Source organism: Oryzias latipes, chromosome 5, assembly GCF_053564925.1.
Source record: "Oryzias latipes strain Hd-rR chromosome 5, Olatipes_Hd-rR_3.1".
Taxonomy (NCBI): Eukaryota; Metazoa; Chordata; class Actinopteri; order Beloniformes; family Adrianichthyidae; genus Oryzias; species Oryzias latipes.
Window position 1 is genome coordinate 4076009 of NC_136241.1, and position 14535 is coordinate 4090543.

At 40.3% G+C, this 14535-nt stretch overlaps 1 protein-coding gene across 1 annotated transcript in view; it reads left to right on the plus strand.

Annotated features, from left to right (window-relative positions):
* The window catches only part of srgap3 (SLIT-ROBO Rho GTPase activating protein 3), a 71723-nt gene extending 62536 nt beyond the window's left edge, over positions 1–9187 (plus strand). The window contains exons 16-22 of the mRNA XM_004068545.5: positions 859–964; positions 1824–2051; positions 2145–2218; positions 3807–3987; positions 4067–4216; positions 4301–4616; positions 6107–9187. Coding sequence (XP_004068593.1) covers positions 859–964; positions 1824–2051; positions 2145–2218; positions 3807–3987; positions 4067–4216; positions 4301–4616; positions 6107–6547 — 1496 coding nt within the window. The 3' untranslated portion in view covers positions 6548–9187. The remainder of the gene's footprint in view (positions 1–858; positions 965–1823; positions 2052–2144; positions 2219–3806; positions 3988–4066; positions 4217–4300; positions 4617–6106) is intronic.
* Positions 9188–14535: the final 5348 nt, after the last annotated feature.

Genomic DNA, 14535 nt, shown 5'->3' on the forward strand with positions numbered 1-14535 from the left:
AAAATTATAAGAAAAAAGTCAAAATTTTATGTGAAGGAAATTGTAAATTCCTGATTGAAAAAGTCTGCAAGAAGAAAGTAATGCATTTTTAAAAGAAGTTTTATTTTCATAAAGAGAGAAAGTTGTACGTTTACCAGAAAAGCAAAATAGATCAGCAAGATGTTTATCCCATTTCTCTGAAATGTCTGCCACATTCACTACACAGGTAGTGTTTGATTGACCTTTTCCTTGTAGATTCATGACATTTTGAACCATCAATGTGCAACTTTATTTTTTTCATGATTGTACAGCATCTGTCACATAATTATTATTACTTTCCTGTTGATGGGCTTGTAAAAGGATGTAACATAAAGGTAAAAGGAACAATTTAAATACCTCAGCAACTCAAAAACTGTCTCAAACCAATCTAGGCTGAAAATAAGCTGGGAATCTATTTACATAAAAACCTCAAAACTACACAAAAACAACCTAAACACAAGGACCAAAGCCTCAAACAACCAAAGTAAGCTCTGCTGCCAGCTGGGGGGGGGGGGGGTCAACAGATGATGTGGCAGTATTTAAACTCGGAGCTGGAATTCCTCCTCCAATCAGGCGTTCAGGACAATTTGGCCACCGACCTGCAAACAAAGATAGGAGGGAAAGAGAAAAGAAAGACAGAAAACACTCTAAATGCACAAACAAAACAAAATTACGGCCTCAGCCTTAACAATTATTAACATTTATTTTGGTAAGATTTGGACTTTTTCCTCATTAATAGGGGATTTATTTTGTCTTTTATGGTGGCCCTCATACACTGTCATGGATTTCTTCTGTCTTTAACCACAATGTTGTTTTACTGCTTTGTCGTTTGTGTCTCAGAGCTGGAGTCGGGGGCTGAAAGAGCACACCACATTCAGCAGATCATCACGGCTCTTCCTCGGACAGTCATCATCGTCATGAGATACCTCTTTGCCTTCCTCAATCAGTGGGTAACACGACACGACCTTGATTTAGAGCAGTTCATGGTCAAAATCAAGTGAACAAAGAAGCCTTTGCTTAACTGCTCTGCAGATTTGTCATTCGATTTAGCAGGATTGATTCTTGTGTTTGTGCTGAACTGAGAGGAGAAATAAAAAAACAGATGTTGAGTTGAAAAGGTTCAAACGACGGGCTTTGTGGTGCCACAGTCATTTTTTAGAGGTCTGTAAGCTGACGTGTCCGTGAACAAGCATCCTCTGATAATTGATGCAATTACTCAGCTCTCCTTCAGAACAAAAAAGCTTGACTTTGTGTCCTTTGCTGGAGTCAGTCCAGCTGTGAGGTTTCTGCTCAGCCAGGGAATGTTAATAACTTAGAAAGACCTGCTATGACTTACTCTTGATTGTTCCAGTTCAGGCTGTGGCCTCTGCCGCATGATCTGATTAATAATCGTTATTCTTTGAAGCTCATCTGACTAACGTATGCACGGCTGAATGCCGCTTTAATTTTGCGTGAGGTGTTATTTAAACGTGTCCCACTGAGCGTGAGAGGTTGAGACCTCTCAGTTCTTCACATGGTCTTTTAGTAGAGTTGCAGCTGGACTGCAATCTTACCTAACATCAAATCAGGCTCTTTAGTTCAAACCCAGGCTGTGGCCACTCCTCCACAGTTAGCAGTAAAAGTTTGAACTACTATAAAAAAAGTGCAAATATGTGAACTGTCTATTTATGCTTGATGTTCGAAAAAAATTATCCTGGTTACATGGAACAGAACCCAAATATAGGTTAGGATAAATATTTTGTTGATGACATGTTGCTGTGAAGAAGAGAAGATGAAATGTCCCATGATGCTCTTGCGTTCCCCAGTCTCTCCCAATACAGCGACGAGAACATGATGGATCCCTATAATTTAGCCATCTGCTTTGGTCCGACCTTGATGCCCATACCTGACGGTCAGGACCCGGTGACCTGCCAGGCGCATGTTAATGAGGTCATAAAGACCATCATTATCCATCACGAAGTCATCTTTCCAAACCTACGTGAGCTGGACGGACCAGTGTATGAGAAATGTATGGCCGGCGGGGAGGAATACTGGCAAGTAGTGATTAGGTAGAAAAAAGAGGGGATGTGGGATTCTTTGCTTTTTCTTCTGAGTTGATGCATTTTTTTTCCGTCTGTGCCGTTTAGTGACAGCCCCCACAGTGAACCGGGAACATTTGATGAGGCTGACAACGGGACAGAGCCGCACACGAGTGATGAAGGTTAGTGCATCTCCCACATACACTTCGACAATGTCTTTTTGTTGACATTGTGTCCAAAATTGGCAGCTTTTCCTGTTTACATTCCTTCTTTTAAATAAGTCTGTGTAGCTCATGAAGCTCCAACTCCACATCGACCGTTCTCAAAATGAGAGTTGAGGGTTGAGCGGCAGCACGCTGGATCACAGACATTTATGTGACGTTTGAAGCCAGAGACAAGTCGAGCAAACAGTACTGGCATGCAGCACAACCTCTTTGATCCATGTTTCTGTGTCTGAGAGCCTGTGCGTCCCCCTCGCTGGCTCAGGCTTTGTTCAGCGCTGCTCAGCAATTCCTCAGGGACTTTCTTCTTTGGGTAGTATTTCCCCCGGCGTCCTCTCAGCTTTGAAAACAAATCTGAGTTACATTGGAGTCAAAACATCAGTAATACACAAAAAAATATCTCATGTGCTGTCAATAAAGACAGAGACAAAGATTGGACGTGTCTTCTAACTTAAATTTTGTATCCAACTTATTTGGTTGAAAATGTTATCTTGTTCCTCACGTCTTGGTTTACGCAGCTGCCAAACCTGCAGGTCTTTACATGGACATTTGGAGCCTTTCATGTTGCATTCACTGACCTCTAGCACCAATCAAAGTTTCATGAAAGTTTTTCATGAAAGGAAACCTTTCATATGAGAACTTTTTCTGTATTGGGATCAGGGTAGCCTTTCATTTCACATTATAAATCATTCTTTACTGTTTTAGTTCCTTCAAAATGCTGTTAAATGGATGTGGAGCTGTTACCTGTTTTAGAACAATGAACTGCTGTCTTGTTAATTGTAACTCGTGGGAAAGAGCAGGCTAATGCTGACCCCTGCTGGTCTGTTGAAATAAATTCCAATCATTTTGTTTTTTTATTTTTCTGAGGAGCCTTTTGTAAAAGCAGCTGTAAAAAGGGATCTCCTCAAAAAAATCTTCCAGCTCTTTATTTCTAAGAAAAAATGTTCCATCATCACAGATGTTTTTCCTTTTTTCAAAGCTGCTTTAATATGATAATTGTTAATACATTGACATTTCTTTAACATGAAGCTTACATTAAAAAAAGACTTTAATAACCAAATTGGGTTCGTTTTTTTGTTTATTTACAGTATTATAATGAGGCTGCTAATTCATTTGGATACTTAGCAGATGTATGCTAATGTTCAGTTTTCTGTTTTTTTTAAACAACAGCCGCAAAAAGGGAGTGGGAAAATTAAATAGACTTATATATTCTACCCCCTTACATGTTCATACGTTAATGTAGCTGGTGGCTTATTCATTTATTAAATAAATCTATTTGAAATCACTGCCATCTTCCAATGTCTGTTATTCATTCATAACATTAACAAATTAATACTTACTAATATTCCAAGTCATTTTAATGCTAATAGTCCTTGGATTCATGATTCTGTCCCATATCTCTCAAAGACCATTTTCTAATGTTTAAAGCATTTGATGCCTGTTGTTTGTGTCATTCTACACACTGATGAGTGTCTCAGTGATGACTGGATTCATTTCCTTCATCTGTTTTTTTGTGACAGTCTTTTCCTTGCTCGTCTTGATGTTTCAGAGGTTGAGCAGATTGAAGCTATTGCTAAGTTTGACTACGTGGGTCGTAGTCCCAGGGAGCTGTCGTTCAAGAAGGGGGCTTCCCTGCTTCTGTATCACAGGGCGTCAGAAGACTGGTGGGAAGGCCGCCATAATGGCGTGGACGGCTTGATCCCCCATCAGTATATTGTTGTACAGGACTTGTAAGTAGCAGCATCTCTGGGATCGTGTCTGAACTGTTGTGTATTGTCGGGGTTAAAGTAATGAACCTTGCTCTCTCAGGGATGATGCATTCTCAGATAACCTCAGCCAGAAGGCCGACAGTGAAGCCAGCAGTGGACCTTTGCTGGAGGAAAGGTCTTCATCCAAAAATGACTTAGCATCACCGTGCGAGCAATCCCCAGATTACAACTTTGGAGGAGTCACGGGAAGGTGGACTGCATTAGACCTTGTTTTCTACATGTCTCCATCTGCAATACGTTTTCCTGATCGGTTTGATCTGATCCCTCTCTGCAGAGTCAGGTTGCGATCCGATGGCGCCGCGATCCCTCGTCGACAGAGCGGTCCAGAAGCCCAAAGCCCAACCAGAGTGGCTGACACTCCCCCCCGAGCTGCAGCTTGTCCCAGCAGCCCCCACAAGATGTCCATCAGCAAGGCTCGTGTGGAGAGTCCGGAAAAGAGACGTCTCGGTACCTTTGGTAGTGCAGGTAGTATCAACTATCCAGACAGAAAGGCGTATCCTGAGGGCCACCCACTGAGACCAGCATCAGGGGCCACGCGCCACAGCAGCCTCGGGGATCACAAAACCTTGGAGACCGAGGCTCTGGCTGAGGTATAACTTTACTGTTGTCATTTTAACTGAAACATCATCAAATGTTTTAGCAACTTTAAGAGAACTGTGTGCTTTCTCGCTTATGCATCCTGCCTTTAAAGTAGCAACTTTGGAAAGAGAGTTAATGGAATAAAAGCTGTGAGAAATGTTTTTTCTCTCAAACAGATTCATTTTAAAAGTGATAAGTGATTTTAATCCTTTCATCTGAAATGGTACCAGGCGTTCGCAGGAGAAAGGATAGCAAATAACGAAACCAGAGGGGTTCAGTTGAACTGAGTGGAAATCCCCGCTGTGGCTTTTGGTCTGATGTGAATTAAATGAGGACTGAAGCTGAGAGCAGACACACCTCTGAGACTCCAGATTCTCTTTCATTAACCATACTCTGCTCCTCTACCATCCAACACTCTTAAATCAAAACCTTTATATACAAAAACAATGACGAATTAGCCTGAATGGGATTGTTTCATGTTAAAATACCTGTAAGTTTTTTATCAAATTTCTACGCATACTGTGTAAATAGACCAATTACCTGTGGAATCTGTCACATACATATATATATATATATATATATATATATATATATATATATATATATATATATATATATATATATATATATATATATATATATATAAATATTACATCTCTATTGACCAATATAACTGCAATGATAAAAATCCCACATTTTATTTAGCTTATTCTCTTCAGGAGACGTCATAAAAATGGAACAAACCATTTTCTTGCCTGTGGTAAGTGTAGCGTGAAATATTTGTGAGGGAAGTTATGCACACTAATGACGTGTAGGTGATGCTGCCGTACAGTGCCCTTTAGGCTCCACTCTAGTCGTTAGCCAAATCACACTTATTTGGTGATGCCAGCCTAATGCTGCATGTACGGGGCGTCCACATGATATAAGTGCCCGTAGGATGCCCATAGAATGCTGACATAAACTACACACTCATTGTTTGTAATTTCTAACAGCCAGGCTGTGGGAAGATTCATGGATTAACAGAATATTTGGATTTATTGGAATAATGTTTGATCGGGAGTAAAAGTCAAAGTTTGTCAGATTCTGAAACGACAATAAAGATTGTTGTTCTCCACAACTTTTTGATGATAAGTAAAAGGTTGAAACCAAGTCTGATGAATGTATTTGGTAGAAAATGCTTTAAGTTATGTGCACTTCATTGTTTGTTCTTAATTTTTGTTTGGTTGAGTTTACTTCAGTCCTTTTGGAACAAAAAGGTAAAAATAAAAATTGCAAATCTGGTAGTAAATTGCTCTGCAAATCAGAATATTTAAGGAATTCTGAGGAACTTCTTAGATTCTTCCAACTTAAAAAATAAATGTAAGACTATCATCTGTCGTGAATTTAGCCCAAAAAAAATATTTTCAGCCAAGGAAGGACATTGGAAATGCTTTTGTCTCTGCGGTTGGAAAATGTTTCATTGCTGACATGTTATCTTCTGTCCTTCTCTTCATCTCTTCAGGACATAGAAAAGACCATGACAACAGCTCTCCATGAGCTCCGTGAACTGGAGCGACAGAACACGGTCAAACAGGCCCCCGATGTGGTCCTTGATACTTTAGAGCCGATGAAGAACCCGGTGGGCTCAGAGCCTGGCAGCCCCCTTCACACCATCATGATCCGTGACCCGGATGCAGCCATGCGCCGCAGCAGCAGCTCCACATCCGAGATGATGACCACCTTCAAACCCGCTCTGACTGCTCGCTTGGCTGGAGCTCAGCTTCGCCCCCCGCCCATGAGACCAATGCGGCCCCCTCCCACGCAGCACCGCTCCAGCAGCTCCAGCTCTTCAGGAGTTGGTAGCCCTGCTGTAACTCCCACAGAGAAAATGTTTCCAAACAACAACACAGCTTCAGGGTCCAATGTTTCCAGCGATGGTGGAGACAAACCAGGTACTATGTAACTAAAGGGGAAGCTGCTGTGAGGGAAACTCATGACGCTTTCTACACAGGAGAAAATCTCTTTAGAGACAAAATGACATGTGAACAAATAGTGTTGTTTGTATTAAAAAGTGTTCCCTTTGTGAGAAGTTTTAGACTTTTTACGCTGTAAACCTCAACTCTCTTTGAAACTTGACAGTAAATGTGTAAAACAAAAATAATAGTATTTTAGTTACCTCAGTTCCAGGAGAAACTTGTGGCCATTTCTCATTTCAGAGGCACATTTAATGCGAGGCAAGCAATACTTGTGTGAATATGGGTCTTTGGATTTCATCAGTTTCGTCCGTTGATGTGTGAAAACTCCTTGTTTTGAATGGTGTGAGCATTCGGACTAAAACAAAGACATCTGGATGTAGGACGTATGTCGGACATACAGACTTCCTTAATGTTTTTGTTTGTACCCAGACCAATTGGCGTATCAGAAAAGGAAAAAGGCATTGTGACATTTATTTCTGCATGCAGGAGGTTAAAGAAAATATAGGAAAACATTCATTAAAATGAGAATTGTAACAATATAAATGTAAAAATTTGCCTGTTAATCATTGCTAGAAGAAAATAACGGTATAAAACCTTATTCATGATGATGACACATCTAAGTTACCATACAGTACTTACCGGTAATTAAAAGCGGCATGCCCAGGGCATTCCTAAAACGGTTACGCATCTTGGCATGAAGAGGATTTCTGAGGAGACTGCTCGAAAAACCATCACGCATGGTTGGAACCGCAGGCAGACATGACATCCTTTTTCCCTCAGTGCTGTCTATCAGAAGCGGGAGGCTAACACACCAACTGAAGTAGAAATCTTGTGGTAATACTGTAAATAATGAAGCTAGTAATTTGTAAGTGTTAAATGTGTACAGGTCAAAAAAAGAGAAAGAGGTTTGGGTTTTACCTGCACTTGAAAAGATCATAAAAAGCCTTTTAATCGAAGTGAACATGTTAGTTAACTGTTTAAAAAAAAAAAAGAAGTTCAGGTCATCTGCCATGTGCTGTGCGCGTAGGATGCGTTCGGGAATAGTACTGTAGAAGCGGGAAAACTTTTCTCCGCCAGTCCTTTGACACAGGCTCCCATTTGACATTTCCTGTTCAAACCTGGTTTGGGTTTTATATGAAAAAATGCAGTGGTGTACCCTTTAAAGGTCTTTTTTCAAAATGACAAAGAATACACATCTGGAGGAAGACATTGCTGTCTTTACTAACACAATAACTCACAAAATACTTTCTGGATTAACACGGTGTATATCTGAATTCCCACCTACCAAAGGTCTTGTTCTCTTACAATGAAATTCCAAAAAACAGTCTTTATGTGCATGTTGTTGCTGTGATGTTGGATTTATCGGCTGAATAAGGTGCCTTGCCTCATAAAAATGCACAACTTTATTCAGTATTTGACTAAGAAACTGGCATGAATAATAAATCAAGGTTCCTGTACGCTGAATATAATTAGGTAAAACAAAAAACGTTGATTGAAGCTCGGCTGTATTGAATAGCTGCTTGGAAATAAGCACAGATGCACATGGAAGAAGCTGAAAAAGCTGTCAGATACATCCACTTCTATAGGGGAGGATTGTTGGGCACAGAGAGCCAAAGAAAAAGGTAACCTATAGCATTTAAACACATTCAGTGCATTCATATTCTGAGGAGATGTTTCGTCGTCTCACCATGAACCACGACGTAGGACAACTCAGTGGGCATTACGATGGTTATCTCTGTCATATTTCATCCCTATTATTTTAGCTCTTTTTATAGCCCTTTAGTCCAGGTTACAGTTAAACCAAGAAAAAAATGGTACAAAAGGCACATATGTCTGATCAAAATAACCATATTTAATTTTTTTAAATTTATAGACTCTTGTGTTTGGGAAATATTTGATTCTTTTGTGCACAACATCGTTTTTTTTTACACCCTTGTTTGTTTGCTGGTTTTTAAACTGTAAATGTAATTTGTTACTTGTTAAAAACAAACAATGCCTTCCTGTTTTACGTTCAGTTGCCAAACCATTATGAACCGTTGATTTTGTAAAGATGTTCCTTTCATGGATCCGATCATCAAAAACTGCTCACCTTGATCATCTCAGGTCAATCCTGAGGAGCTGGAGGAAGAAGAACTGCTGTAAACATAACCTACTGCTAATGTTCACTTGAATCAACCCTGAACATGTGTGTCATGTTGTGTATGTTTTCCATGTGTCCTGCCTGTGTTGTGGCTAAACCTTTACATTTTCTGAGGAAAGTTGTGTTGTTGGCAGGAGTGGAAAACAGTCTGGAATTGGTCACACAGAGGTTGGCGTGCATCACATTCCCTGGATGTGTGGTGAAAGAATGACCTTTTGTCATTTCTGCAATGTAACGCTGAAATGCTCCACTGACCAGGACGGACCCCAGTCTCGATCGTTTCAAAGAATATTATGACACAAATGCAACCTGAGGCCATGCCAGGAGGTTGGAGTGTGTGACACTGTTTACCTTCTTTTTAGTTGTTTGTCTGGTGGTGCTGTTTCCTAATGGGGCGTCTGGTTGGCTGAAACCTGTGATGTAGTGTACATCATTGTGTGTGTTGAAAACACCTGTGTCAAAATAAAACCATTATTGCTCTGTGGTATGAGTCGTTCCAACTGAATCGTGTTCTGCACAAACCCTTCGGATATTCCCAACCAGGTGTACATGTTCACCCAAGCGGTTCTACGAGGGGGTTACTTAGTTTTCAAGGTATCTCGAGGGTTCTGTGTTTTGTGTTCATCGAAAGCTTTACACTGATCCAATCATAATAACTCAGCATGTGTGGGGTCATTCCCAGGACAGACAAAACCAGACAAATGACTTCCAGCATCCAGCTTCTGTCCTTCTGGACTCAAATGAGGGTTCAGCAGAGCTAACAAGATCACAATTTAAAGTTTAGAAGAGACAACATTTGCGTGGGTTATGCTTTAGCAGACCATCGTTGGCCGTGCTTTATGAAGCCACTGCATCTGCAATAAGCAGCAGCAGCTGTTTGTGAAACAACATTTTGAATGACAGAATTTAATTAAAGTAAATGTCTAAGAACAGTTTTATTTAGGAATTGAAGTTTCAGTGCAAACTTTTCATGACATTTTTCCTTGCTGAAGATTGAACAGCACATATGAGCAGATGCAATTGTCCCATCACATGATTCTGCACCAATTATAATTTCATACAGCTCAAAAGGATGCTTCAGATGAGCAAGGCATGAAATTGAAATTTTTCCCCAAACACAAATATAAATAAAAAAATAAAACGATGACAGATTAGAGAACCGGAGAAGCTTCTGAACCTCTCCTAGATCAATCTTTTAAAGTCCAGGTGGCGTGAAGAACCGAACCCTGTGATAACATTACTTAACCTAATTACATGACAATCTTCACAAAATATGCATAAATGTTAAAAGTCTAGAATAGAATAGAATATCTTCATTTCTATCATTTTTCACAGAAAAGGTCACAAAGTGCTTTACCTAAAAGAAGGCATAGAATTAAACCAAGTCCAGAGAAATCCAATATTAACAGGCTGTTAATAACATAGTAAAACAAGGATTACAATCAACTAAAAGCTCTTCTGAATAAAAACATATTGACCTGGGATTTAAAACACTCAACAGGGTCAATCTGATTCAGCAACAATGGAAGAGAGTTCCAAAGAAGAGGAGTGACGGTTTGAAAGGAGAGATCTCTGGTCTTACAGAAGACCTCAAGGATCGGGCCGAAGAGTTTGGGCTTAAAAGGTCAGAGATGTACATTGGGTTTGATCGTGCAGGGCTCTAAAAACTACAACCTTACATGGTGAAAATAATCAGAAAGCAAGAAGTATAAAAACATAAGAAAGGAAATGTATTCAAGTGGAAAATAAAGACAGAAAACTGCTGCAGAAAGATTGATAACAGAATTAACTTCTTTCAAAAACCTCATGTCAGTTATGATAATTGTATGATCACACTCAAAACAGAGAATGAGAATGCAAATAATTAAGTTCTGCAGTTTAACCAATGGTCACATGATGGAGCAACTGCAGCAGAGAAAATAAAGTCTCTTTACTGGCTGGAACTGAGCCTCATCCATTTGTGTTTGTTCTCAGTGCTGCACATTGTTCTTTGAGGATGGAGACTTCATGCCGGATAATTGCGTGACACAGACCTGGGTTAAGATTAAGATGGTTTGAACATGTTCCAGTGAGGAATACAGAACATGTTGGTAAACGAATGTTAATATGAGAGCTGCCAAACTGGAGGCTCAGAGGAAGACCAGAGGAGATGAGGTTGGTAATGAGGTTTGTCTGCTGCAAACAGAGGTTGCTGTAGCAACTCCTAGAAGGAGATGTCATCTACAATGACTCCTTCAGGATCGGTTACAACCTCTGCAGTCAAAGCAAATTAATAGTCCAGTTTTGCATAATTACAGTGTATGCATCATCATTTTTTTAGTTAATACTACTTACTGGCTTTCTAGTCCTTTGGAAAAAGCGTCACATCATCAGAGTGTGCTGACAGTGCACAAACAAAATTCCCTTTGTTCCACTTGGGAAATCCAGTTTATCATGAGTAACTGAACTCACATTTTACATTCAGTCTACCACTGATTGATCGGAAAGGATCTTCTCAAATCCAACGTTGTTTGGGCTAAGCAGGCTTTACATGATGGCCGTTCAGTGTGCAATCTGTTGGAAAATATTATTTAAAATGTCCCTCTTCAGATCCCACTGAATCCTTCTTGTGGTCACAGGGTTGCTGGAGCCAGCGAAGCTAGTGTTGGGTGAAGGCAGACTACTCCCCAAACAGGTCACCAGCCTGTGGCCGGGCCACACACTCACATGCACACCTCGGGGTAATTCAGTGACGCCAATTAATCCACAGAGCACGTCTTTGGACTGAGGGAGGAAGTCGAAGTGAACAGGGAAAACACACGAAAGAGGAGAACATGCATGCAAAAACCACCCAACCAGCATTTGAACCAGGGCCTTTGCACTCTGAGGCACCACCATGCAGCCCTAGTTCATTATATTTATCCTATTATTGTGAATCCAACAAACGTATATTTCCTGGTGCACATTAAAATGTAATCCCAAACGGTCAAATAGCTAAACCAATATTTATATTGAACAAGGGAAAACAAGAAAAAAACTTGAACAAGATTAATGACCCATCAACAAGCACTCTGACCCTTCCACTGACAGTTTTCTTCTTTCCAGGGATCAGGTACAGTTCTCTTCACAAACAGACGCTTCAGCTGGATAATAAACACAAGTTACATAAATCTTCTCCAGGGGTCTAATTTGGCTCTTATTCTTCGATGACTAATTCACAAATGAGAGCAAATGTATCAATTTCTTTCTCTGAGAGTCATAGTGAAACAAAATTACCATAACTTCTCATTTGATCCATCTTTCTCTTTCTTATTCATAACAAAATAATTAACGGGGAAGCTGTGATGCTGTTGAGCTAAAACCCCCAGAGAAACCCTGATGAGCCAAAGAGGATTCAATGTCTGTTCATTCACATTATGCCTGCCCTCCTTATTATTTATCGAGTTTCAAAGCAAAATGCTCTAGTAGAGTATGTTCTCATAAATCAAACTATAAAAGTTTTGTTTATGGTTCATTTTGCAAGAAGTCCCAATTTATTTACCTAAACTCAAATGTCATGGCAGCAGTTTTGGGCACCTGCAATAAGAATTTTGTTTGCAAAAAAGACTTTTGAGTTGTAAAATGTGAATAAACCAGTGATTCCCTAATCAGAAAAGCTGGAGCAGATCAGACCAACAGCTGCTGTTCAAACTAAAATCATGATACATTCAGGCCTTTTCTGTCATGTTTCGTCAAGTTCCTGTCTGACATTTGTGTCCTCGTGTGTCGCTTCCTGTTTTCTTTTGAAAGTTCTTCCCTTTCCTGTTCATGTCTGTTTTCCCCACAGCTGTAGTCCTAATCATCCCTGATCGTTCCCACCTGTGCTGTCCCTCCTCATATGTATTTATGGTCTGTGTCTCCCTCTGTCCTGTGCCTGATTATCATGTGTAGATGTTTAACAAACCCTACGCCTATCTCAGGTTCTCAGGAATAAAAGTTTTCCAAGAACTCTGCATCTGAGTCCTCGCCATTCTGTGGTCCTTGTCATTTTCACATTTCAGTGTATGGATCTGTCAGCGTGTCTGACCCAATCGGAACCAAAGAGATCTGTTGTGCCGGTTAGTAAATTTAAATTTCATGTGAAGCAGCTTCATGCAAAGTCCGTAACCCTGCTTAATAGCAGGAATATTGTATCTGTTTCTATGCATTTATGAAGCAAATGGCGCTGTGCATTGTCCCCTCAAGGGGAAGAAAATCAATAGACCTCTAAATTCATTGACATTTGCAGCTTAGCCTACATGCAGGGGTGCAGCTGGGAAGCGCTGCAAACATCATCAATTAAGCGTGAGGACACTGTGTTGCCTACGAGTCATGCTGGCAGTGCCTTTCATCTACGCCTAACTTCTCGTGCCAAACATGACGTAGGATAGGTAACATGCAAGATCAATGCACATTACCTCTGAAATTATTCCACGATCATAAGCAAAACCACACGAATTTGACATCAAAGCTCGGAAAACTTGTTGGTGCTTGCTGAAATCTGCAAGGCAGAAGAAAAAGGTTTTAACCAGTTGATCTTTATTGTTTTTTTCGGTGGATCCAATGGTTTTTGGCAAGCAGACCATCAGAATTGACTTTACAGCAGGGGCGGAGCTACAGTATCATTATTAACAAACAATAAGAAATCCTCAACACAAACTTCTTTAAGCATTGCAAAAATAACAAAAAGCAACATTTTTAAAAGATAACAATAATAATAAAACTGTTAGAAATTACTTTAATTTGTAATGACCTTCCACTCTGGTGTTTTGCCAACCTCCCGCCCCCATTTAACTTTTTCTAGCTTCGGCCCTGCCTGACAGTCATACTTCTGGGTAAAAGAAACATTTCTTCTTTTTCAGCATTTAAGGGTTGTATGGCTTATACATTTGTGTACATTTTAAAAAGTTATAGCGTGAGATTTTAATCTAGTTTGATGGACTGGTAAAGGTCTCAAATTGCCCTACAGGAGTGAGTGGCAGTGTGCTCAGAAGTAGCTGAGATAGGCTCCAGATGTGACCCTGCACAGGACAGAATGGGAATATAAGTTGGATGGATGGATGGATGGATCCGTTTCAGCACTATAAGTATGAGGTTCCATTTGTAAAGTGACAGAGTGAAATTTTAACAGCAATATTTTTGGTTACTAAGCCTGTTTTAGGCGGAGCCACCCTCCCCTCAAACGGGGGCTCCGACCGCGGCTCGGTGTTCCAGCAGAGCAGGCTGTACCGACAGGTCTCAAAAGTGCAGCAATGCCCTTTTTCTCCCTACCATGACAAAGGTGGATAAAGGTGGAAAGATTTCATGTAATCCATGGACACCAGTGAAGATCACAAATCATTGAAGAAAAAAGGTTCAGAGCACTGTCTAGTGGGTCTAGATGACCCAACTCCCAACGTTAAAGTGCATAGGATAGCACAAGGATTAAGAAGCCTGTTTACCAAATAAAGTAGCAGTTAACCCTTGTGCTATCCTAGGCACTTTGACATTGGGAGTTGGGTCATCTAGACCCACTAGACAGTGCTCTGAACCTTTTTTCTTCAATGATTTGTGATCTCCACTGGTGTCCATGGATTACATGAAATCTTTCCACCTTTATCCCCCTTTTTCATGGTAGGTATAACACGCCGATGTAAGGGTGGGGTCATCTAAGATAGCACAAGGGTTAAAAGGGCTCACCAATGTTTTCAGCCAGGAGGTTGGACATGTCTTGAATCAGTATATCACAAGAACATGATGGACGACAGAGAAGGAGCAAAATGGTTTTATTTTGGTAGTATATTTCTCCTTATCGGCAAGTTCTTTTGCATGTTAGCTAAATATTTAGTTAGGAGTTAA